Below are 22,251 nucleotides of genomic sequence, written 5' to 3'. Positions count from 1 at the left end.
CGTCATTTTTTATGTGTTAGGAACAGAGTTATTGCCCACTGGAGACTGACTCACTGTTAGGTTGTGTATATATATGAGAGTGTGTGTTGGGTTCGGCCTGTTGGAGAAAGAGAGCCCGCTGAAAGAAAGAGAATTTATTCCAGGCCATCTTCAGCTACTCAACAATCATGTCTCAAGTAAGAGCAGTGTTTGAGCTTTCAAAGCAGGGCATAATTGTTGCAGACACGGGGACTGTCAGTAACCTCTGTGTTTTACTTTCCCTTTACTGCCTTTCAGCCTAATCAGGAAGATGAGCAAATGCAGCGTCCTGAAGTGAGAGAAGAAGACCTGACTGAAGCAAAGAACAAGCTGGGTGCTGCCGGGCCTCCCAAGAGCAAGACAATGGAAGTAATGGAGGAGTGCGGTAAGGACACTAAACCAGCAGATGAGAGCGAATGAAACTATTCTGCTTTCTGTATTTGGTTAAGCTAAGACCACACTGCAGCCGTGAGTAAATGCGAGGGGCGTTTCTCATGATGCTCAAGTTTCCATTCCATATACGGAGAAGAAGAAAAAAAAGAAAAGAAAGGGGTTGTAATGATGGGAGATTCCTGTCACAGTGTTCCCTCTGACACGGAGCGGGACACAATGTACTTACAGAGCAAATATTTGTCTTACATAATCCTCTTTACTGCTGCATTTACAGTGAGATATCCTACTGCTGTTTCCTGTTCTTCACAGAGAAAATGGGTAAAGTTGCGCCCTCTGTGTTCAGCAGAGCGAGGTCAGGAGCAGAGACTGCTTTCAACACTCGCTCAGGCCAGCCAATCAGGAAATAGGAGAAAACCTGACCGTGGCTGAATCACACCTGCTCCATGTTCATGTGTTTGGATCAGCTGTTTTCTTGTCTTACTTCAACCCAAGGAAAATCTTGTTTAAAGCCCATTTTTTCTGTATTTCGTTATGACAAAATTTTACACTAGATTTATATTGATAGTTCCTTGAATTTTAAGAAAGGTGCCTAACTGATGAACTCAGTTTCAGTGTTTAAAACATATTTGTTGATCTGTCTGATACGACTTTTTGTTACACCGGAAGTTTCAGAGTGGGAGTATAAAGTAGTGTATGCAGTACACTTCAGAAAAACCTTAATGATAATAATGATAATAATGAACAGAAAGACAGATTTATTCAGCAACGATTACGAAATTACTTTGCAATAAAATCTCTTGAAATGATGCAAATTGTCTCTTCTTGCCTGTCTGTTATTACAGTGAGATGCTAGTAAACTTTACTACTAAAATCCAAAAATAAGAGGCAAAACTAAGAAAATTAAATTTTTCCTTTTTTATTTCAAAACTTTCCATTGACAAATGGAACAAATAAAAATTCATCTGAACAAAACTACTACAGAAAGCAGAGGCAGGGACACCGGAGTGAGTTACAGTGAAGGGCAAAGATGATAAAATGCAATGAACGTTAGAGTGAAACTAGGATGGACAAATACAATGATCACAAGTTTTATTTCATAAACTTGTGATCCTGATCTTGGAGGATTTTTGCTGAAGACTTGGCGTCATAGAACAGCTCATTGATCTCTTCTACCTGCTCCCTCTCCACTGTTTCTTTTCCCTGAACGCGGCCCAACAGACTTGCCGGCGTCAGCAGCTGTACAGCGTATCTGAGACAAAACAGGAAATAGGAAAGACTCAGTACACCCACACACACATATTTATAGTAAACCTGTTTATAGCAGAAGATAGTTTAATGGGTGCAAATCCTACAAGAGCTTTACTACAGTATACAGTCTTTTATCTGTAACTTTATACATGTTGGTCTCAGTGACGTAGCTGACCTATTCTAATCCCTTTGAACAACGTTTTTTTTTTTTTTTTTTTTTTTAAACATCTGGCAACAGTTATGGCTAAACAAATTTATTACGGTACGTCAAAAATAGAAAGAGTACACATGAACTTTTAGATTTTGTTGAGCAAACCGTAACTGAGTTGAGGCATTTCATTATAACACACCCACACCCAGAGTGTTTGGCCGTACCTGAGGGTGGTCTTGGTGCCAATCTCTGCCAGGTGTGTAAGAGCCTCCTCGCTGATGCTGATTCCTTCGGTCTGAGCCCGAATCTTGATGATCTGCAGACCACAGCCTTGTTAGTGACGCATGCACAGACAGTTTGATGTCGCACATCACATAATCCACAGAAATTGGTTTTCAGACTTACCTGCTTCATCTCCTGTGGTGTGTACAACATGGTGCGAATGATCATGACTCTGTCCAGCAAGTCCAGAGGAATGCCGTGTGGAGAACTGATGTCCTCTGTCCCCCTGGTCAACAAAAACTACTTAAATCCTGAAACTGTTTTGTTTTACCTTAAAAATAAACAAAAACAAAATGTGCTTCTCTCCATAAAGCACTTCTCACCTGATTAAACAGTTTCCCCTGTTAGAAGCGAATACGACAATGGGGGCGATGCTGCTTTCCAGTGCTCGATGGAGGTACGTGAAGCATTCAATGTCCAGCATGTGCACCTCATCCACGAACAGCACGCCGGGTACGAGCTCAGCTATACCTTGGTCTATGTAGCGGTTCACCACCTTGTTGATCTCAGCACGCAACTTATCTGCAGCGAGAAATTGGCAGTGGGTCAAGAACTGAAGACAACTTGAGAGATTTAGTCTGAGTTAGGTGTTACACCGTCTCTACCAGTGATTTCTGTCTTTTTGGGCTTCATCAATTGTCCCATCATGGAGAGAATGTCCTGGCCTCCCTGAGATGAAACAATGAACCGTTTATAAAGAGTGCCAATATAAAAACAATCAAATTTAAGATGTATACAGATGTGTTTATTCCAAACCGATGCTACTTTATTATTGCAGTTATGTACCTGGGGGCGAGCATTTGCAACATCCAGGTCATGCAGTGTGACATCTTGGACAATCTCCTTCTTTTTGTGGACATCACCTTTGGGCAGCGGAACATACTCCTCTGCCTCCAGGTCAAACTCTGTTGCAAAGGTGTCACAGCGGCCTTGTCTCTGCAAAGGCACAGTAATAGAAAAGATTAATGTCTCACATTGCTGCAGTCAACAATGAAGGGAAAGGTACCACACTGCAGGAGGGAGAGCAGATGTATGACTGAACTCAGTGCCAGCCCACTGCAGAAACAAGGGCATGTGGCTGAAGGATGAAAGAGGTTCAGAAGGAAAGTCATGAGGTGGCTGTCAACAGTAACAAATGTGTCGCCCAGCCCTCCTCCTTTACCCTCTGACTAGAGCCGACCTGTGCTTCTGGCCCACCTGCACTGATTAAAAGAACCGCTCCTGCAGCCTTTCAGCACAGGCCGCAAGCCCCACTGTTGGTAAAGAGGCACTGTGGGAGATGGAGAGATAAATGGAACATGAAGAGCCGCAGGAATGAGAGGCTCATTCCAGAGTACAACACAAATGCAGCAGGGTGGAGAGAGATGAAAGCATGCCACCATGAAGGGTTGAAGAGGACAAGCAAGATGGAAAAACCCTCAACTTTGACCCGACTAAGACGTTTTTTGGAAAAAACATTTTTCATCTGTAAACTATACACAATCTGGTAAATGAACAATCAGCCATGATCAGTTTCTCGCTTTTGCCAAAAACCAAAATGTGCTGCAAATGTAACATAACAGCATAAAAGTAAAATAGTTTACCTTCACGGCTCCGCTGTTAGCTTCAATGTAGATGACGTCTCCCACCTCCACACGCTCTTTCTGAAGACTCTCGTAAATACTGGGATCCAGCTAAGGAAACACAACAACTTTAAATGTTTTAAAGCAAAACGCTGGCCTAGCTTTGGCTGTCAGCATTATAGGGTTTTTTTTTGGCCTTTTTCAGCTTTATTGACAGACACAGTGAAGAAAGGACAGGAAAGCTGAGGGGAAAGATTAAAACTCTCAGTCTGACCTTGAGCTGCTTTGTGCCTTTGGCAGTCTTCAGACCGATGATGACGTGGCTGATGGTTTTGCCGTAGCCGCCCATGGGATTCTCGGTCTCGCATGGGGTCAGCTCTGTCACCTCCCCTTCATACACCTCCTTTGTTTCTTTGATGCGCAATCCTGAATATGGCGCCGCATTACAGTTACACATTTACACACATACAAACTTATGCACAACCTAATCTGGTCTTTATATTCCTACATGAGCTAAGCCGCAGCATCCATTGGGTCACCGAGCAACGTATTTTATTACAGAAAAGAAACATGTGTCCTGTGAAATGACTGGACATTGTTCAGTGTAACACGATCATGCTCTTGTTCCTGTTACATGCAGCACACAGGTGTCTAATCCTCGGTGCTGTGGGGCACAGAGCAGCTCTAAAGGCGGGGACTGTCCATCAGGGTGCTGTTATTGACAAGGTGATGACAACGTTCAAATGAAACCTGGTCTCTCTGAAGAATCTGCTCAAGGGGTGGAGTGAATGTGCTAATGACCACGTCTCCCTCCACCTTGGCTCCATTTGCTGCCCACTCAACAGGTAGCATCAGCAGTCTCAGATCCCCTTTCTGCTATTCCTTCTCACCACCTTTATAAATCTGCTTTACAGTGTTACCTTTCAGCTCATGACAACTGTGTGTGCAAGAGTTTCTTTCTCACTGCTAGTATGACCTGATCTTTTCCCACCAGTACAATAGAAGACACGCATAAAAATATTATTTTTAAAAAGACAAAATGCTTTAGGTGTATATCAATATTAAATCTAATTAAATCATTAGGCCAGTTTCTTATTTTCTTACCAATTAAGCCTTTGGTAATAGTAAGCTCATTTTCACTTCTACAAACTAAATGCCCAACAGGTCACAACCCATCGAGTAAACCTGGAGAACAGAAAACTAAAATCTGGGTTAAAAATCTATCCAACACTCACCAATCGCCCTCCTGAAATTCTCCATCAATACTTCTGTCTTCTTGATTTCAGATGAGTAGACCTCACTGCCGACCATGGGGCAGAATGGTACCTTGTTTCCCAGCTCCTGTGCCATAGCCAGGGCGAGGGCAGTCTGAAGGTGCGCAGGCAGGAAGAAATAAAGAGGCATGGTTAACAAACGCTGCAGAGATATCTGCTATATTAAATTAAACCTTACTGCTGAACACAGCACACTTACCTTTCCTGTTCCAGGTGGCCCTGCCAGTAAAATGGCCCTCCCTGCCATCTTTTTTGAGCGGATCAGCTCAACGATGATACCACAAGCCTGGAGAATAAGACAAATTAGACTATTATGCACACGCGCAAGGTTTAAATGCAATACAACTAACTAGCAAAACCCCCACTCCTGAACCCAGGCGTTATACAACCCTGTTGGAGAACTGTAAAGCACACGAGGCAACGCATCTGTTGTGGCTAAAGTCACACTCTGATACAAACGTCAGTTCCTTTAATGTGGCTGACAAAAACAATTCAATTCAAAGCCCACCGAGTGGAACAAGAATTTAGCAATTCACATCCGATTTAGTAGAGTGTTTAAAAGTTTAACAGCATACAACTGTCAAAAAGTACAATAATGTCATAAAATAAGATATACATGAATCTAAAATAAGGCATTAGCTCTTTTACTCTGTGTTCTTGGGGACAGGGGGGCTTTCTCTCATTAGTAGAAGGCAAAAAGAGTTCCGATGGTGTTATATCTCATGGATGAGGTAGATCTGCTGTGTGTTCATGTGTGTTTTTGTGCATCTGCGTGTTTAAGTGTGCTAGTGTATCAGTGAGTGAGTCTGTCTGTAATCCCTTTAAGGGTGTGTGGCATTGCTGCAATGAAGAAAAGCGAGCAGATCGACATTCTGAATGTCACCCTGAGCGCTGATGTAAACAAGATGTTATGATCATATAGATGCTATTAATAATGAAGTGTCCACCCTAACAGCACCAAGTCAGTGGTTTAGAGTTTTACTGGCACGTGGACATTTTTTTTAGGCCTGAAGAAAAAACTTTTATATGGTTTTTATTAGAAAACACGATTTTATTAATAAACCATTTTATGTTATTAAAAATCAGAAAAATACTGTTACGAAAGCCTTGAAATAAATGGCCTAATATACACCATGCTCACCTTTAGATTCACCCCTGCTTGCTGCAGGTTTGTGATTGTGATTGAAAGTGCTGCTGTTGTGTTATGAGCTTTTTGTTTAAAAACTGGGGGCTGTGTGGATTTAATGGCTTAGTTTTTTTCTATTGCATCTCTATTTTTAGTCGCAAATATGAGTGAGATGCTGGGTGATGACTGAGAACAACAGAGCTGTGGGTTAAACAAAGCATAGAAGCAAAAACAATTTGCCCCAAGGATTTTTTGCTCTTTATAACTGAGTTATGCAAGTTATTCTGAATTGTAGCAGCACTACAAGCTGTGTCAATCTAGTTATAATCTGTGCAATCCTCTGTAGCCACTCACATTAACTGTCAGAGAAATAATAATGCATTGTATATTTGTATCAGAATAGCAAATAACAGCTTGCACAATTACTTAAGAAATGCTAATTGTTCTCGTTCCCGTCCTGTGATCCCGCTTTTATCATCTACAAAATATTGCTCGCCTCAGTAAAATTCCATCCAAATCGGAAATGGAAACAACTGGACTACTGCAATTCACTGTACATTGGCTTCAATAGGTCAGTCATTTGTTGGATCGCTTACAAATAGTCCAACCAGCAGCTGCGAGGCTACCTCCAAGTGTTCTGATGTGACACCCTATTTGACGTCTTCACCCTGGATCCCCATAAGTTCAGACTAAGATCTTTGCAATCATTTTCAGAGCCCTGCATGATCAAATGCCTGCGTTCATTAGTAAATGATTGCATCCATATACAGCATGCAGGTGATTGAGATCTTCTGGCCAAAACCTCATTGTTCTACTCTGAAGACCGAAAATGAAAGGAAATCATGCATTAGGGATCGAGAATGTACTACTATTACATTTAAAATCCGTGGACTCCAATGAAACTTTAAAGGAGCTTATTTGCATAGACTTGCTTTTTCCTAGTGGAAATTATTGTTGTGTTTTTATATCAGCATTGTTCTTTGTTGATTGTTGTGGTAAAGCATTTCATCTAGAAATGTGCTATATAAATATGTTTTACCTTCATTCGTTACAAAAACATCAGCACTGGGTGCAGCGCATGTAGCAGAGTACACATCGGAGGTGGGCAGGGTCAATGTAGGAATTTTAAGAATATTAAGAAAATAATTTCTAATATCTGATTTTTTTTTTATCTGTCAGAAATATAAAACATAAACAGATTTCCCTAACATTTGTTACTATAGTAATTCATTAATGCTCTGGTTGTTGCTTCTGTGGCGTTCCAAATTACAGGGAAGTTGCAGAGTGCCCTCTGATGGACAAACTATGCAGTGTCAATACGTCGTTCTCTAGTCTCCTCTTTATATTTTCCCTATTTTCACTGTTAAGGCAGTATAAATGCCAATACTAACAGACCACTAAACAGCTATTAACTGTTGATAAACCTACCCTGCTGATAAATGAATCAGGCTCTAGTCTACGGGTGTCAAACATATGGCCTGGGGGCCAAAATAAACCAAGCAAAGACTCCAATCCAGCCCATTGGATGACTTTGGAAAATGTGCAAAGTGGAATAAATTATTATTTTTTTAACTGTATTTTCATAGGTTTTACAGCTTTTTCCTGCTGCTAATGACATCCCTATTCATATTACACCAAAGCAACAGATAAGCAATTAAATGACAGAAAATTTCCAGGTTTTTTTTTCTCCACTATTTTCTAAAAAGGCTCCTTTTTTCACAGCGATTCCCAATTAAATATAATTTTTGTGACTTAAAAAAAAATGCTGTTTCATAGTTGCAGGTCAGTCTGAACAGGGAACTACCAGAACCTTTTCAGCAATTTTAGACATTTATTTCTTTCAGTTTAAGACTAAAGAATCATGTTGACAGAGTTCTTTTACTATTTACTACAGTAAAATGTCTATATCATGTAGAAAAACTGAGACATGCTGTTTAAATTGCACGTCTTTATCTTATGTTAAGATATCTCAGAGATTAAATGTGCAGTTATACACTGACGGAAAAGAGTTTCACTGGTCCAGCCCACTTAAGATCAAAGATGGATGTATGTGGCCCACAACATGAAATGAGTTTGACATCCCTGCTCTAGTCTTTACCATAACTTTGCTATTTAGTTTGTGAAAAGCTTTGCTGGGTTAACAATGAACCTGCAATGTTTAATTTTCAATAAAACTCACACTAACTGGCAAATATATCAGTTTGTACATTCAAATAAATGTTACTTACCAATGTCAGTGGCAACTGATCATTGAATTGGTGTGTTACATGAGTTTTGTGGGTGTACATTTTTTAAATATAGTGTGACACCCTGAAAGACTTTACACCACTTTTTTTATTAGTAATGATGTTTTTTTTTTTAATTACCAGCACAAAATGGGAATAAATAGCAAATAAAAAGATAAATACAAAAAATTGACAATGGCCAGCAAGAAAAATTTGTATGCCATTAAAATTTGTATCAGCTCCCATAATTCACTGCTGTTCGGGATCATTTAATTTTCCACTTAAGAAAAGGGATATATTAAACCACATTTGAATGTTAAAATGGCTTTAAATAAATGTAGTTCATCTGGTTGTCCTTATTGTACCTGTACCCAACAGCAGATCCGTTTTTTCTCAACTAGATCCATCAACAACTGATACCTCCCTGCTTTCCGTTAGAAAACAGTTATTATAAATTCACAATTCATACTTTTAATCCAGATTAAGTTAAACTATAGGGATGTATATACCGTCTTCTTATAAGTTAGCGTCTCTCTGTCACAAATCGGACCCGCAAACGACAGCGACCCCACTCAATGCTAATAGGATTAGCTTGTACTGTAGTGCCTGTAAAGCGCTCAATTGTCCTCGTAAATATTCCCTTCTTACATAATATTCCCCCAAAAGAAAAAAGAAAGCAAATGACGTGAAACACGAATATTACCTCTCTTGCAGCCTCCTGGCCCACGAGTCCACATGCTGTCTGTTTAGCATTACCGGCCTCGTCTAGCCCCAGTCCTTTGACGTGACTGTGTGAAGCGATCCTCTGCGTTTTTGTTGTGCTTTTTACCTCCTCGATCTTCATAGTTGCGTTATTTGTGAAAATGTATAGTGTAAAGTCTGCCAGATGCGTTAAATACACATATAATCTCTAATACGAAATACCGCCTCAATCGGCGCCTAAACTCAAAACACAGGAAAATCTGTTTCCATGTGGGTTACTAGGGAAAATAAGCGGAAGTGATACCTTTAAGTACCGCCCATCTAACAACTGTGGTAAACTATTGGGCTACGCCAAATATCCCTGAGCATTCATTGGATTAGAGCCTGTCAATCACATTTACACTCCAGAGCCCGCCCTTTTGTCGTTTCCCATTTCCGTTTGTGTTTCTGTTGGTTTGTCGTAGTAGAAACTGTCAAAAACTTGCAAATATATGAATTAAAATACAATATAAATGCAGGAATAAAAAAGGTGGACGGGTTTTAATCATTTCAAAATTAAGATGTGATTAAAGTGCTATTATGAGTGATCACTTTCCTTTTATGATTTTTGTCTGCTAATAAAAAACAGTTCCCCCTTAACATGTTGTCCCTGGGATAGAATACACTGACACTAGGGAAGACTTTCAACAGTTTCCTCGAAAGTTATGTCAGATTTATTACTAAACCACACGCTGTAAGCCACAAAGTATTCGTATATTTTGTTGCGGCTTTGCTAAATAAGCGCAGTCTGTGGCCATAAACTAGCCCCGCTTTTTGTCTGTTTTTGGAGCCGAGTTAAGCGTCTCTCCCAGAGTAGAGAAAAATACGCGCTCCAGGTAAGAGTTCAACAACATGTCCGAATCTTCTGACACCCGCACGAAAACGTTAAATTTCAACGTCGGCGTGCTCGGACATGTCGACAGCGGGAAGACGTCGCTCGCCAGGGCGCTGAGCAGCACCGCGTCCACTGCCGCCTTCGACAAGAACCCGCAGTCCCGCGAGAGAGGCATCACTCTGGACCTCGGCTTCTCCTCCTTCACTGTGGATCTTCCCGATCACCTGCGGGACAGCGTGGGGAAGCAGCCATATGACAGCCTCCAGTTTACCCTGGTGGATTGTCCGGGGCACGCTTCTCTCATTCGAACTATCATTGGAGGTGAGCTCTGATGTAGGAGGGTCACGATTTCCCATTTTAAATACAGGATTATCAAAAGAAATGACAACAACGATTTTATCGCGATATTTACAGAAAATGTAAATATGCAGTCAGTTAAATCTACTTTGTGTGTGTATGTGACTGCATGCTGTCTTCTTGGGCAATAAAATAACTTGCAGGAATCTGGGTACAAAAAGTTTGGATGTGAGACCACAGACATAAAATACCTTCATAAACCTCAATTTCACATAATTTCCTTATTGATGCATGCTCAATCATCCAGGTAAGTAAATCCCCAAAAGTTGATTCTGTTCATCTGGGCGTAGCGTTTTCAGAAGGAGAAACGTTTCAACACTCATCCAAGTGAGGCATTTTTTAAAAAACACCACGTCTCAGTGGCTGCACCTTGGTCCACCCCAAGGATCTGTCCCCTGACACAAACAGAGAAATATAGTGTAAGTGTTAAGTGCCAGGAGGATTGGCAGGATTTATACATCGGGGAAACCAAACAACCTCTGGCTAAGCGGATGGCACAACACAGAAGAGCCACTTCGTCAGGCCAGGACTCAGCAGTCTATTCACACCTACAGGCCAGTGGACACTCTTTCAGTGATGAGGATTTACACATCCTGGACAGGGAGGAATGCTGGTTTGAGCGTTTAGTCAAGGAGCCCCTTTACGTGAAAAGGGAAAGACCATCTCTGAATTGAGGAGGGGGCCTAAGGGTACATCTCTGCCATCTTACAATGCTGTAATTGTAGCCATTCCCCAACTCCCTGTAAATGGTACTCATGGTCATTGATCAATGGGCTTTGATCAGTGGTTGTTGTCATGAGAATTTGCATATTAATTGATCAAGGAACTGACCTCCCAGCCCATTGTTCCCTCAATGGTGCTAGTTTCAATCATTATACAAATGTACTATTTATAAGATTGGGGAAACCTGCAGTCAGCTGAGACTGAAGAATTCACTTGGATGAGTGATGAAATGTTTCTCCCACTGAAAACGCTATGTCCAGATGAACAGAAAAGGCATTTATGCAGGAAAAACATTCAGAATTCACAAATTCTTTTACACATATTTGACTGACTATGACTGACTCACTGGGAAATAGCCTTTGAAACAGAGTGGACTACAGGCAGTCACAACATCACCCAAGTTTATATATAACCATCAAATGAAAATTGGAAAAAGTAAGTGCTGGAACATCATAAGATTTAGTGCTGATCAGTCACGAATGAACAAGTTTGTACAAAACAAGTTTTAACAGTATGTCCATAAAAACATTAAAACATGTCTGGGATGCCTTCAGTAGCACAAACACTGACAGTGTTTGGTGTAAGGGTGTACATTATCAGACTAGTATGTTTGTATCAATCACAACAGATCATTCTTTCAGATCTTTGTGAGGGCTGCAGTCAACAGGCCTTAATAGGATAGTAACTACATCCTCGCTACATTTGAGCTTCAATTTGTTGTCCAGCAGAGGGCGCCCTCTCTTTTTCAGCACGCCTCAGTGGGTCTGTGTGTGTTTTGTTTTGTTTTTTTCAAAGCTTGTTTGAAAGTATGTTGAGTTTAAAGGTTGGAAGTATTTGGAGAAACAACTTTAGGATTTGCAGATGTTCAGAGCAAGAAGTCCTGTTTTCTTATTTACTGAACAATAAAAGGTTGTTTTAGAAGCCCATTAAACACTAAATGCATTTGCGTTGTGTGACCAGCACTGTAAAAGAAAAAAAAATGCAAGAGCCATTTAGGTGGCACATGCTGTAGATTATGGAGGAGCAAAATTGTGTGTGGATTGGGGTCTATATTAAACTTCCCCTGTAGTCCCAAGTGGGGCGAGCACAGGAAAGAGAGATTGCCAAAATCAGGAAAAGAAAGAGGGAAAGGAAAGACAACCAAGTGAGCTGCGGCTCCAGTTTCAACCCTCTAGCCTTTTATTCTCTCTTTGCCTCTGTGCACCCCCTCCCTTTATTTCTCCTCTTTTTCTCCTGTTATTTTTGGGTTTCCGTGTCCATTCCTGTTTGCATTGCTGTTGTCGGCTACATAGCCTCTAAGCATTTGCATCTTTTTATAGAGCAGGAAAGCTGAAATGCCTTTAACACAAAGCACTGCATTGTTCCCCTTCAGCTCACTACTTTTCTTTGACCTCTGTGACATCTGCCTCCTCTAGGTGCCCAAATCATCGACCTGATGATGCTGGTGGTGGATGTGGTGAAAGGGGTGCAGACTCAGACTGCAGAGTGTCTGCTGATAGGGGAGCTCACCTGCCCTCGCATGGTTGTTGTCCTGAATAAGATTGACCTACTGCCACCCAACAAGAGACAAAGTGCCATTGAGAAAATGACCAAGAGACTCCACAAAACACTGGAAAGCACCAGGTCTGCAATTATATCTAAAATGATAATTGGGTTACACAGCTGCATAATGTAGAGCCACACATTAGTGGGGTTACGGGGATCCCAAGCACTTGCAGTAATCACAGGTCTAACCCTCATGTCAGCTCCCTCATTTATTACACTTCATATCTCTCCCTCTGTGTCCAGAGTTAGTCTGCTCAGCCTGCTTATATTTCAGTGATGCTTTAAAGAAAACAACACCCCCCCCCCCCCAAAAAAAAAAAGAAAAAAAGAAAAACGAAAACATTGAAGCATGACATGATTCCACCTTGTTGTTTTTCTGTCGGACAGATTTAAGGATTGTCCTGTGATTGCCGTAGCAGCAAAGCCAGGGGGTCCCGAGGCTCCTGACACAGAGGAGCCACAGGGAGTGCCACAGTTAATAGAGGTAAAAGAGACTGGTTCCACTCTGTTGTTACTAGTTAGTCAATAATAAATGAGTGATCAGTAATTTACTATGATTACTTAATTGATGTGCTTAAAAATGAGTTGGTCACAGCAAGTATTTCTTTAATCACACATTCTCAAAGTACCAAATTCAGTGAGTTAACATGCGTGAAACATTTTTAGATATTATTTAGAATGTGTCTGCTGAGTTTGGATTTATGTTGATAGGTTTTTGTTTTGTGCTGATTCATTCATTCAGTCAAGTGAGTGGAAGAGTAATACAATACAATATAACTTTATTTGTAGAGCACATTTAAAAACCAACACTTCACATAAAAGACAGAAAATAAGACAAATATTCTAAAAATTTAATATTATTAAATATGTAACATATAAAACATATTAAAAGCACAAAGCCAGAAAAGATATGCATAAAATGTAAGAGTAAATTTTACCTTTTATACATGGGAAGTAAAGCTTCCTGTGTCTCATTGAGCACAGTATATCATGAACTGTAGGGTTGAGTATCACATACTTGTGGGCCACATTAAGTGTCACCACTGGCTCACGGGATGTACATGAAAATTAAATAATCCACAAGGAGCCATAGCTAAATAAATTCTAACTAATGTAAATAAATGCTGTCAACACTTGTCTGTAGTTCTGCCATGAGATAAAAATGTGATGATAATGTTTTAGGCTATTCTTTTTTTTATGCGTATCTAAATTATAAATAGTTTTGAAGCCATTATTGTTAGTATTTTTTTATTTTCCTCATTGTTTTGAAGAGACAAATGTATGCAATAAGAGCAACATTTGACAGCTGGAAAAGAAGCTCAGTGCTCTCTGGTGGTCAAACTGTAATGGAAACATTACTTCAGGCACATCTGGAACGTGGAGTTTCTTTACTGCTCACTGATTTCGATAAACAATTGGTTGATTTTACTGGTCAAACTAAGTCAAGTGTTCAATAAAGCTAAATAAAACGTAACCTAAGGATGGTACTCTGGAGAGTTAATGTACATTTTCCTGGAGTGTGAAAAACTGCTGAGTCGGATCAACTCTGTCAACATAAGAGGCCGAGCTTCAAAAACAGGATTAATGAAGACAAGATATGGATCTCATTAATGCTTGTATGTGTCCGAAACCATAGACGTGACCTTCAGATATTTTTTCAAATCGATTAGAGTGTCTTTTTTGTATTTCATTTTGAATATGTGCTTTCTCCTTCTAGCTTTTGAAGAAACAGACATACCTACCAAAGAGAGACCCTGGAGGTGACCTCCTAATGGCTGTGGACCATTGTTTCTCTATCCGTGGTCAAGGAACAGTCATGACTGGGACCATCCTGCAGGGGTCACTGGCCATTAATGACACTGTAGAAATCCCAGTGCTAAAGGTGTGTTCCAAAAAAATGGGCACGAATTTGGAATTTCTGATATGTACAAGCACGAAACATTCCCGAGCAGTGGAAAAACATTCGAAGGAACCGCAGTTTCGGAAGTTCAGAAGTTGAGTTGGCTGTGGGCAGAAAAAGGGACGGCTTGCCGGCTGGGATCAGAGGATGTGTCAGTTTAGTACGAGGGAAGGATGGGGGGACTGGGGGTGGACTGGGAGCACAGGAGTTGGGTAATTTAGACCAGATGCAAACTATGAGCATGTCTCAGTGGTCTTGTGTGCAGTCATCATGGTCACCTCTTGGAGGCAGCATATAGCTAGATTGATAGCCACTTGTTAAGGAGCCTCAATCCAGCTTACGGGTGATTTTGTCTGTGTAATAGGCAACAAACACAACCATGAAATTCTCAGTGTCAAGCTAGGGATCGAGAGTGTGGTGTGACATATACGTATACATAGATGCTCATCTGGACACCTTTAAATCATCCATGTGTTCACCTGTTTTTGGAGATGCGTATTTGGTGTAACAAAACAAAGCTTGGCATCTATTTTTCAATCAGTGTCTTATTTATCTTCATATATATTCAAATATGATTTTTACTCTTCAGGTCCTTTTCTCAGAAATTAGTCATGTATAATATTTTACACTTTAATGGGACTTTTTAAATATCCAAGAAGTTTAATTATTTGTCTTTGCATTTATCAAAGCTAATATGCTGACAAATAGTTCTTATCTTTTAGAGATGAACAGTGCACTTTAAACTGTAACTTATACAAGCTTTTTGTTTACATGTGTGCATGTTTTATTGATAAAATTCCGTTAAAGGGCGTTTTTGTGTGTTTTAAATATCAGAGTACAGGAGAAAATGATAACTATTATAACTGATGTTTCATTTCTTTTTAATCTCTACATGTATTCTGGGTTTGTTTTTCAAATTTTACCTCTAAAATGAAAACATTGATAAAAATAAAAATGATAAAGGGAATATAAAACATTATTCTCTTTCAAAAGGAACCTATAGGAAGTTAAATTCTAAGCTGTAAACTTTACTGTAGAGCCCTAGTATGCTTTCTCCTTCTCAGTTTTGCAGTTGTAGCTTTGTATCTGTTACATCTCAGTCTCTTATTACGTTTACATGAGGAAACTTTATTGTTTGTATTTAAATGTGTTTTGAGCTGTGTTATTTATTTCTCTATGCTCTCTGACATCAGGTGACCAAGAAGATAAAGTCGGTGCAGATGTTTCGGAAGCCCGTGTCTGGGGCCATGCAGGGGGATCGGGTGGGTGTGTGCGTAACACAGTTTGACCCTAAACTGTTGGAGCGTGGTGTGGTGTGCACCCCTGAATCCCTGCGCACGCTCTTTGCAGCTGTCATCTCTGTAAGGAAGATAGGCTACTTCAAGGGCTCTCTGTCCACCCGTGCCAAGTTCCACATCACAGTGGGTCACGAGACAGTCATGGCAAAGGTGACCTTCTTTGGCCTGCCACCTGTGGGTGCCTCAGAGCCCCCTCCAGACTCTAAGCCGCCTCCATCAGAGCCCTGCTCACTGGAAACTCCGTTCACCTTCGACAGGGAGTACTTCTACCAGGATGAATATGTAACTGGTCAGGGAGAGGGGAGTTTGGGGCCTGACCCAGAGCAGTGGGCTCTATTGGAGTTTGAGCGGCCAGTCACGTGCCCTTTGCTCTGTCTAGTAATTGGCTCAAAGCTAGATACAGACATCCACGCCAATGCATGCCGGCTGGCTTTCCAGGGCCGTCTGCTGCAGGGGTTTGAAGATAAAAACTACGCTGAGACCGATCTACCTCGTCTGCGCATTTACAAAACCAAGCACAAGGAGGGACAGGTGGAGAGGGTGAGTGCACGCTAAGCAGTTTGTCTCTCATTTAAAATGATCAGTGTGGTGACCTTTCAGCCTTCTTTGGAGTCCGCTCCTTGCATCTCTGCCCGCTCTGTCACCTTGCGCTCCTTTTGCGTGCTCTGAATCTTTGGATGTTTCTCATTGCTGGTGGCACTGGAGCGTGTCGCAGACAGAGCCCCTATTGTATATTCATAAACAGACACGTACACACAAACAAGCATGCATATGCAGCTCTGGTGAGCAATATTTGAGGCATGGGATGGGTATGCATGCCTTAGCATGTGCTGTGACAGAGGTGTGCGTGGGTGGCCGCCTGACGCCACTAGTCCTGTCTAGCTGTCAGAGGCTGGCGCTGTTTGGACACACCTGAGTGGCACACGAATATCCACATCCACTGTGAACTAGCCTAACTCTCCCTTCTGTCTGCCTGGGCGTCTTTCGCTCTCATTCTCTTCCTCTCTGTCACATACTCTCGCCACCTTTATTTTCATATTTGTGTGATTGCTTTTTCATTGTGTCCTGAATCCCGAGCCGCTCTCTCTGTGGTTTTCATCAAACATCTAACTGACTTAACTTGGATTTGTCATTTTTTCAGAAACTTAACAAGTTATATTTAAATTTTTGTTCACACTAAGTGTGATGTTGATAATAGCTGTTGTCATTCTGTGTGTTACATTCTGTGTGTGCAGCTTCTCTGCATGTTTCCCTCATAGAAAGGCAGATTCAGGTCAGGGTTCAAGTGTGTGAATTAGTTTCCTGCTTTAGCACCTCAGGCTGTTGACAGCTCCACTCGCTAACTCAGGAGCAGAACAGCATGTGCACGAGGTCAGATGGTGGTCGTGTGACGTTAACGTTGTCACTCGTGTGTCTCCCAGAATGCAGCAGTTATGCTTCAAACTTAAAGAATGTCCTTTTGGTAAAAGAACACATTAGTGGCATTGTTGAGATATGACGAACTCGAACAGCCACAATTCAGACGGTCTGTCAAACGACGTATACAGCAACTGTATTTTTTTTTTATCAGCTCATCAGTCACGCTTGCGATACATCAGGGTCAAATGTTCAAGAATGAATGAGGGTTAAGCAGGAGAGAAAGGAAGAGCTGGTGATGAGGGCGAGTTGGAGACAGAGCGGTGCCCTCACGTTATCAGATTAGCAGCGGGTTATATTGACTTAGTGATGGATGATAATCGAGAAATAAAAGCAAATATGCCATTAAGTGCACAACCATGGAAAAGAGAGTGCGAGACAGCCAGGCCGCGGGACTCGAAGAATGCAGCTGGACGGTGCAATTGATGAGGATGTGGGACAGATCAGCTCTTTGTGACGGAGGATTAAGTCACCACAAGATGAGCAATAAATGAATTATTAGATCATACGCTGCCTTGCACACTGTTTGCATCATTGTTGCTCTCTTGTGCCCAGGTAACCGATGATTACACTGTGATTGGCCGCAGCCTGTTCAAGAAGGAGACCAATCTCCAGCTCTTTGTGGGGTTAAAGGTCACCTTGTCCACAGGAGAAACTGGTGTCATTGAGGGTGGGTTTGGCCAGAGCGGGAAGTTCAAGATTCGCGTACAAGGTAAGGATTTAGTGAAACAACTACCCTGATGTTTTCTGCTGCACATAACAGTCTCTCCCTCTTCATCAGTGCTCACATCAGGAGCAAATTCTCTGTCTTTCCTTGAATTTTTGGGGCTCACCGGACAGTTTTCAGGATGTGGTAAAAGTGGTAGGCCTGACATCCCGAGCCACATTCCCAGGATTCCTCTGGGGATTGCACGTGTTCCGGGGGAAGCCTGATCAGTGTTTATTTTACCTTCTGTTGCTCAAAACCCACGACTCCACACCAGGAGGGAAGAGAAAACAAAAATATCTAGAAAGAGAGCCTCACCTACATCCTTTTTGCTGCCTTACTCCTGCATAATCAAAAGTCTTACATATACTGTCACGCACATCTTCAGGCAGGAGCATAACATGAGACATTCAGGGGTATAAGACAGAGAATGATGGGTTATGATCTGTTTGAGCAGTTGTACTCCTAACCCTCAAGTGAATCCATCATATTTTGTATAAGAATACTTTTTTAATGGCTTTACATACAGATTCTTACCAACATCATTAAGTGAGGTGGTCTCCTTGGCAAAGCCAAAGTCTGTGAGCTTGAGGGGGGCACCGGGTCTCTTTCAGGAATACAGTAAGTTCTCTGGCTGCTGGGAGTATTCAGGAATCTAACAAAAAGATATGATTACAACATTAGTAACTAAATCACCCTCAGTTGAAAGAAAAATAAAGTAAATTTCTTATGAATAAGTATGATAAGCCAATGACAAATCGCTTGAGATCTCTGTGGGCGATGTTGATTGCGTGTAGAAATTGGATAGCCTCACCTGTGCTCTTCATGATGTTAGTAGCCTCTGAAGTGGTGAGACTGTCTGGTCTTAAAACAGATAATAAATGATTGGACTGAAAAGCTTGTCACCATCCATGCTAAAAATTCAATTTCAATTTGCCAGTTTGTTAATCAGTTCAAGTAAATCATTGCGATAAAAATTGCCACTAAAAACCTATTAGGAATCTACTAGGACCAGCCAGAGTCTCGAAAGGCACAGAAGGTAGGTTGCTATGGTTGCTTTCACGCTCTTTTAGTATAACTAAAAGAGAGATTAGCAGTTGATCATTTTAAACACAGGTCTAAACAGATCGTTAATGTGTTCAACAGCAAAGATGGAGGATGACAAACTCTCTTAATGCCCCCTTTATGGTTCAGAAACTTAACATCAGCATGCGGCATGTACAGACATACGTATGTAAAGTAATGAATCCTGGTTTTCAATATTTTTTATGCAATGAGGAGTTTCAGCATCCCAGTTCTACTAAATCTTTTCTCAGCTTTAGAAGGGATGTATTGTCCTCATATTCTCAAAAGCAACAATTTTCCTTGATCAAACAGATTTCCTCAACCAGCTCTGGTTGCTCTTGTTGTTCTGGTTGCTCAGTTGTCAAACTGCATGTACTTCTGGATATCTCTGATTCTCACATGGTACACCACAAAATATTAAAGAGCAATGTTTAGAAGCTGAAAAATACAGTAAAGACAAAGCTTATAATGTTAAAAAAAACCACATATATTTCAAGGGCCATAAATAGAAACATGTTCCTTATCTAACTTCCTGTAGGAAAAAAAACCCTGAAAAAATGTAGATTCCAACAAATTCATGATAGGAAACATTTTATTTTTAAATGTAATAAGCTTATAACAGGAGGAAAAGACGAATATGTAGTTGTTTGGAGGTTAAAGCAGTTTGTATATGCTGGAAGTCTGAAGTAGTTTCTTTCTCACTCAGTGTAAAAAAAAAAACAAAACAAAGCAAAACAAAGTATTGAAATGGTTTTACTCTAATACACAAGTTAACTTGTAAATATTATGAGCTCTCCTGCGGCCAGCACAGGTCTGTTTCTAATGTGTGTGCCTGCTTTTACACAGACTGCACCCACAGATTATTTCCTGTTCAAATCAGCTGTTCATACCTGCATTATTCATAGGGCTGCAACTAATGATTATTTTTATCATTCAGCTGAGCATATAGTCTAAGATAATATTCCTATAATTGTGTGTTATGTTAGAAATAGGTAAGAGGCCTATCCACAGATTTCTTGTACAGAGTAGAAGTAGTAGTGACCGGAGTATTACTGATTGTTACTACTTTTCTAAATATACAGACACAAAACTGTCAGTATATTTGCCACTGCACATGTTCTCCAAGCATGTGTACTTTACCACTGAAAAGCCCAAAAGAACTGTGTAATACATTAGGTTGCTGTCGTTGTATTGATTCAGTCACTTCGTATCTCCACAGAAAACAAAGTGATCTTCACACCAAAGACAGTTTTTATCCGTATTTTATGCTTTTTGCTTATTAACTTTGAACCACATCTGACAAATATTTTTTAAGTAAAAATCGTCATGCTTTGAGAGACGCTTTAAGTTTGTGTAGTACCTGTAAAGTTTAATTTTGCTGTGTGTGGAAAATGCCAAGACATTGGCAGCATTTGTGGGCAGAAAACAAAATAGCAATCCTCATGTGTCACTTGAACCCAAGTGATAGGGTGTGGGAGGGCGTGTTTTGTGGTGGCGAACGGGGCATTTTCAGCTGATCAAAGATAACAAGAAGAAATTTCTGGCTGCGCTGCAACCATAACAACCCTCACGCTGGCATAACGATAACAAGAAGAATGCTGGCGCCGCTGTACGTGAGGTCAGACAGCCAGCGTGTAAAGCAGTGAACTGAGACCATTTTTTACCTTCCGTGTGCAAGGCAGCAAGCAAACACGCATTCAGTTTGTTCCCTCAAAAAGACATACAGACAGACGACAAGATATGATAGAGAAGGACTTGCATTGCACGCCTAACTGGCATCGAACAATAAACTGAGCATTCGCATGGGTTGGTATGGCTTAGAATAAGGCCAATATGAGAGGAAAGTGATGACTGAGAAGCTAACAGATAGATGCGACACAACGTGGAACTGTGTAGATTATAACTAGGAGCAACTGCGACCTGGTTTTCTACATACTGTCGTCAGTTACATCAGGAGCACGAAGGCATCAGTTGTTTTTGAGGTCAGCACATTGTTACAACATCAACTGCACACATAACTGAAAAGATCCATATCATGTATCACATATGCCATCACAACTACTGTTCATACTGTCGGACAGTATACAGTAACGATCTTAACGTTTTCTGTGTTTCCATCAATGCAGTTTTTAATACAGTTTCAGTTGACATTGATGTTGATGTTTTTCTTTAGAGGGTCTTCGACCAGAAACCAAGCAGCTGTTTTCCTCCGCCTCTAAGAAGAAAGGGAAGAGTGGGAGCAAAGGTGCAACTGCAAATGAAGAGGAGCCCAGAACAGATTTTCAGCCTGTTAGCATTCACTTGCATTTCAAGCGATATGTCTTTGATCCCCATAAAAAGATGGTTCAGTCTTGACCTCTGCTGCGCACACTTATAGACAGACACCATTGGTGACAGAGAGTAAGATAGAGAAGTTGTTTGAGAAGTCTTGGCACAAAGAGAGGTGACTGCCAGGCTGTGTTAACTCTCATTGCCTTTCTTTTTTTCTGGAGATGGAGACAGTCTGCTGAAATGCAATGATTGTGGGACGCTAAACGCATGCAAAGCAGTGATTGTTTTATCTCAGTTTAACGAGCTGGATCTAATCCTGTTTGCTCCATCAGAAGGGTGAAAGCTGCTCAACAGATCTCAATACGTTTGATTTATCTTTGAAAGAAATCAAGGCTTTTGTTCTTCTTTATTGATAAAAACAGAATTGATTCAATCATTCTGACTAGAAACTAACTTTTGTCTTTGCTGTTTATGTGTGTGTGTTTAGTTTTTTTTATTTTAAATTTCATCTGAGAACTTGTTGGCATAAAGACTTTAGCACTGTAGAAATACTAAACTCACGTTCACTCAGGTCTTCTTTGCTCAGTGACTGGGTTTGGCTGCATCTTTAACTAATCGGTGATCATTGGCAGTTTGTATGATATTTGATTTCTGTTCAATATTGATGATCTCAGAGAATTAAAACAAAACTCCTGTTAAGACTGTTTTTTTTTTTCGGGAGGGGGGGGAGTATTTATGCATAAAGTAGTACACTGGGGGTTCAATACGAGCCCTACTGTACTGTTTATATACTGATAATGCTCCAGCAGAGTGCAAGTTACAGAAATGACATTAGTTTTGCTAAATTTATAGTCAATAAAATATATAATGCACACTATATGTCGTCAAATAATAATGCAAGCAATCAGAATTGCTGTTTGAGTTGAAAAGAAGGAAGTCTTGTGCATTCTGACTCTCCAGACACAAGAAGAAAAATGGTTTGCACATGATTTAGTCTCCCTTCTTTAAACCCTAAAAAAAGGGACATCAGTGTTGCTGCTAATCAGCAGTTATCGAGAAGTTGCTGTTCAGCCACGGTCACGTCTCTGTGCCTGAGTATGCGTGTATGTACGTGT

The 22,251-nt window shown here is 40.8% G+C and overlaps 3 protein-coding genes across 3 annotated transcripts; 2 read left to right on the top strand and 1 right to left on the bottom strand.

The window, feature by feature from the left end:
• The first annotated feature begins 44 nt into the window (after positions 1–44).
• Positions 45–1,217, top strand: mustn1a (musculoskeletal, embryonic nuclear protein 1a). The gene is made up of 3 exons (XM_082533387.1): positions 45–176; positions 277–403; positions 721–1,217. The coding sequence occupies exons 1-3, from the start codon at positions 168–170 to the stop codon at positions 816–818; spliced, it is 234 nt and encodes a 77-aa protein (XP_082389513.1). The 5' UTR covers positions 45–167; the 3' UTR covers positions 819–1,217.
• Positions 1,218–1,311: 94 nt separating this feature from the next.
• ruvbl1 (RuvB-like AAA ATPase 1) lies at positions 1,312–9,284 on the bottom strand. The gene is made up of 11 exons (XM_082533386.1): positions 8,983–9,284; positions 5,128–5,214; positions 4,890–5,022; positions 3,929–4,080; positions 3,676–3,765; positions 2,879–3,028; positions 2,698–2,761; positions 2,416–2,614; positions 2,216–2,318; positions 2,035–2,126; positions 1,312–1,660 (listed from the first exon to the last, which is right to left on the bottom strand). The coding sequence occupies exons 1-11, from the start codon at positions 9,121–9,123 to the stop codon at positions 1,501–1,503; spliced, it is 1,371 nt and encodes a 456-aa protein (XP_082389512.1). The 5' UTR covers positions 9,124–9,284; the 3' UTR covers positions 1,312–1,500.
• A 315-nt stretch (positions 9,285–9,599) lies between these two features.
• eefsec (eukaryotic elongation factor, selenocysteine-tRNA-specific) lies at positions 9,600–21,835 on the top strand. Its single transcript, XM_082533384.1, has 7 exons — positions 9,600–10,176; positions 12,351–12,558; positions 12,868–12,964; positions 14,198–14,362; positions 15,574–16,218; positions 17,650–17,806; positions 21,039–21,835. The coding sequence occupies exons 1-7, from the start codon at positions 9,873–9,875 to the stop codon at positions 21,218–21,220; spliced, it is 1,758 nt and encodes a 585-aa protein (XP_082389510.1). The 5' UTR covers positions 9,600–9,872; the 3' UTR covers positions 21,221–21,835.
• Positions 21,836–22,251: the final 416 nt, after the last annotated feature.

The sequence above is a fragment of the Aulonocara stuartgranti genome (genome assembly GCF_965226115.1).
Source record: "Aulonocara stuartgranti genome assembly, chromosome: 5".
Taxonomy (NCBI): Eukaryota; Metazoa; Chordata; class Actinopteri; order Cichliformes; family Cichlidae; genus Aulonocara; species Aulonocara stuartgranti.
Note: the sequence above shows the minus strand (reverse complement) of the source record. Positions and strands in the feature narration are given on the sequence as shown.

Bases quoted from the DNA above. Each gene is read 5' to 3' on its own strand.
- mustn1a (XM_082533387.1), top strand. The intron at 404-720 runs GTAAGGACACTA...TGTTCTTCACAG, and splicing joins GGAAGTAATGGAGGAGTGCG to AGAAAATGGGTAAAGTTGCG.
- eefsec (XM_082533384.1), top strand. From the start codon at position 9,873: ATGTCCGAATCTTCTGACACCCGCACGAAAACGTTAAATTTCAACGTC. The intron at 14,363-15,573 runs GTGTGTTCCAAA...CTCTGACATCAG, and splicing joins TAGAAATCCCAGTGCTAAAG to GTGACCAAGAAGATAAAGTC. The intron at 17,807-21,038 runs GTAAGGATTTAG...GTTTTTCTTTAG, and splicing joins GTTCAAGATTCGCGTACAAG to AGGGTCTTCGACCAGAAACC.
- ruvbl1 (XM_082533386.1), bottom strand. From the start codon at position 9,123: ATGAAGATCGAGGAGGTAAAAAGCACAACAAAAACGCAGAGGATCGCT. The intron at 2,762-2,878 runs GTACATAACTGC...GTTTCATCTCAG, and splicing joins TTGCAAATGCTCGCCCCCAG to GGAGGCCAGGACATTCTCTC. The intron at 2,127-2,215 runs GTAAGTCTGAAA...TGTGGTCTGCAG, and splicing joins CACCACAGGAGATGAAGCAG to ATCATCAAGATTCGGGCTCA.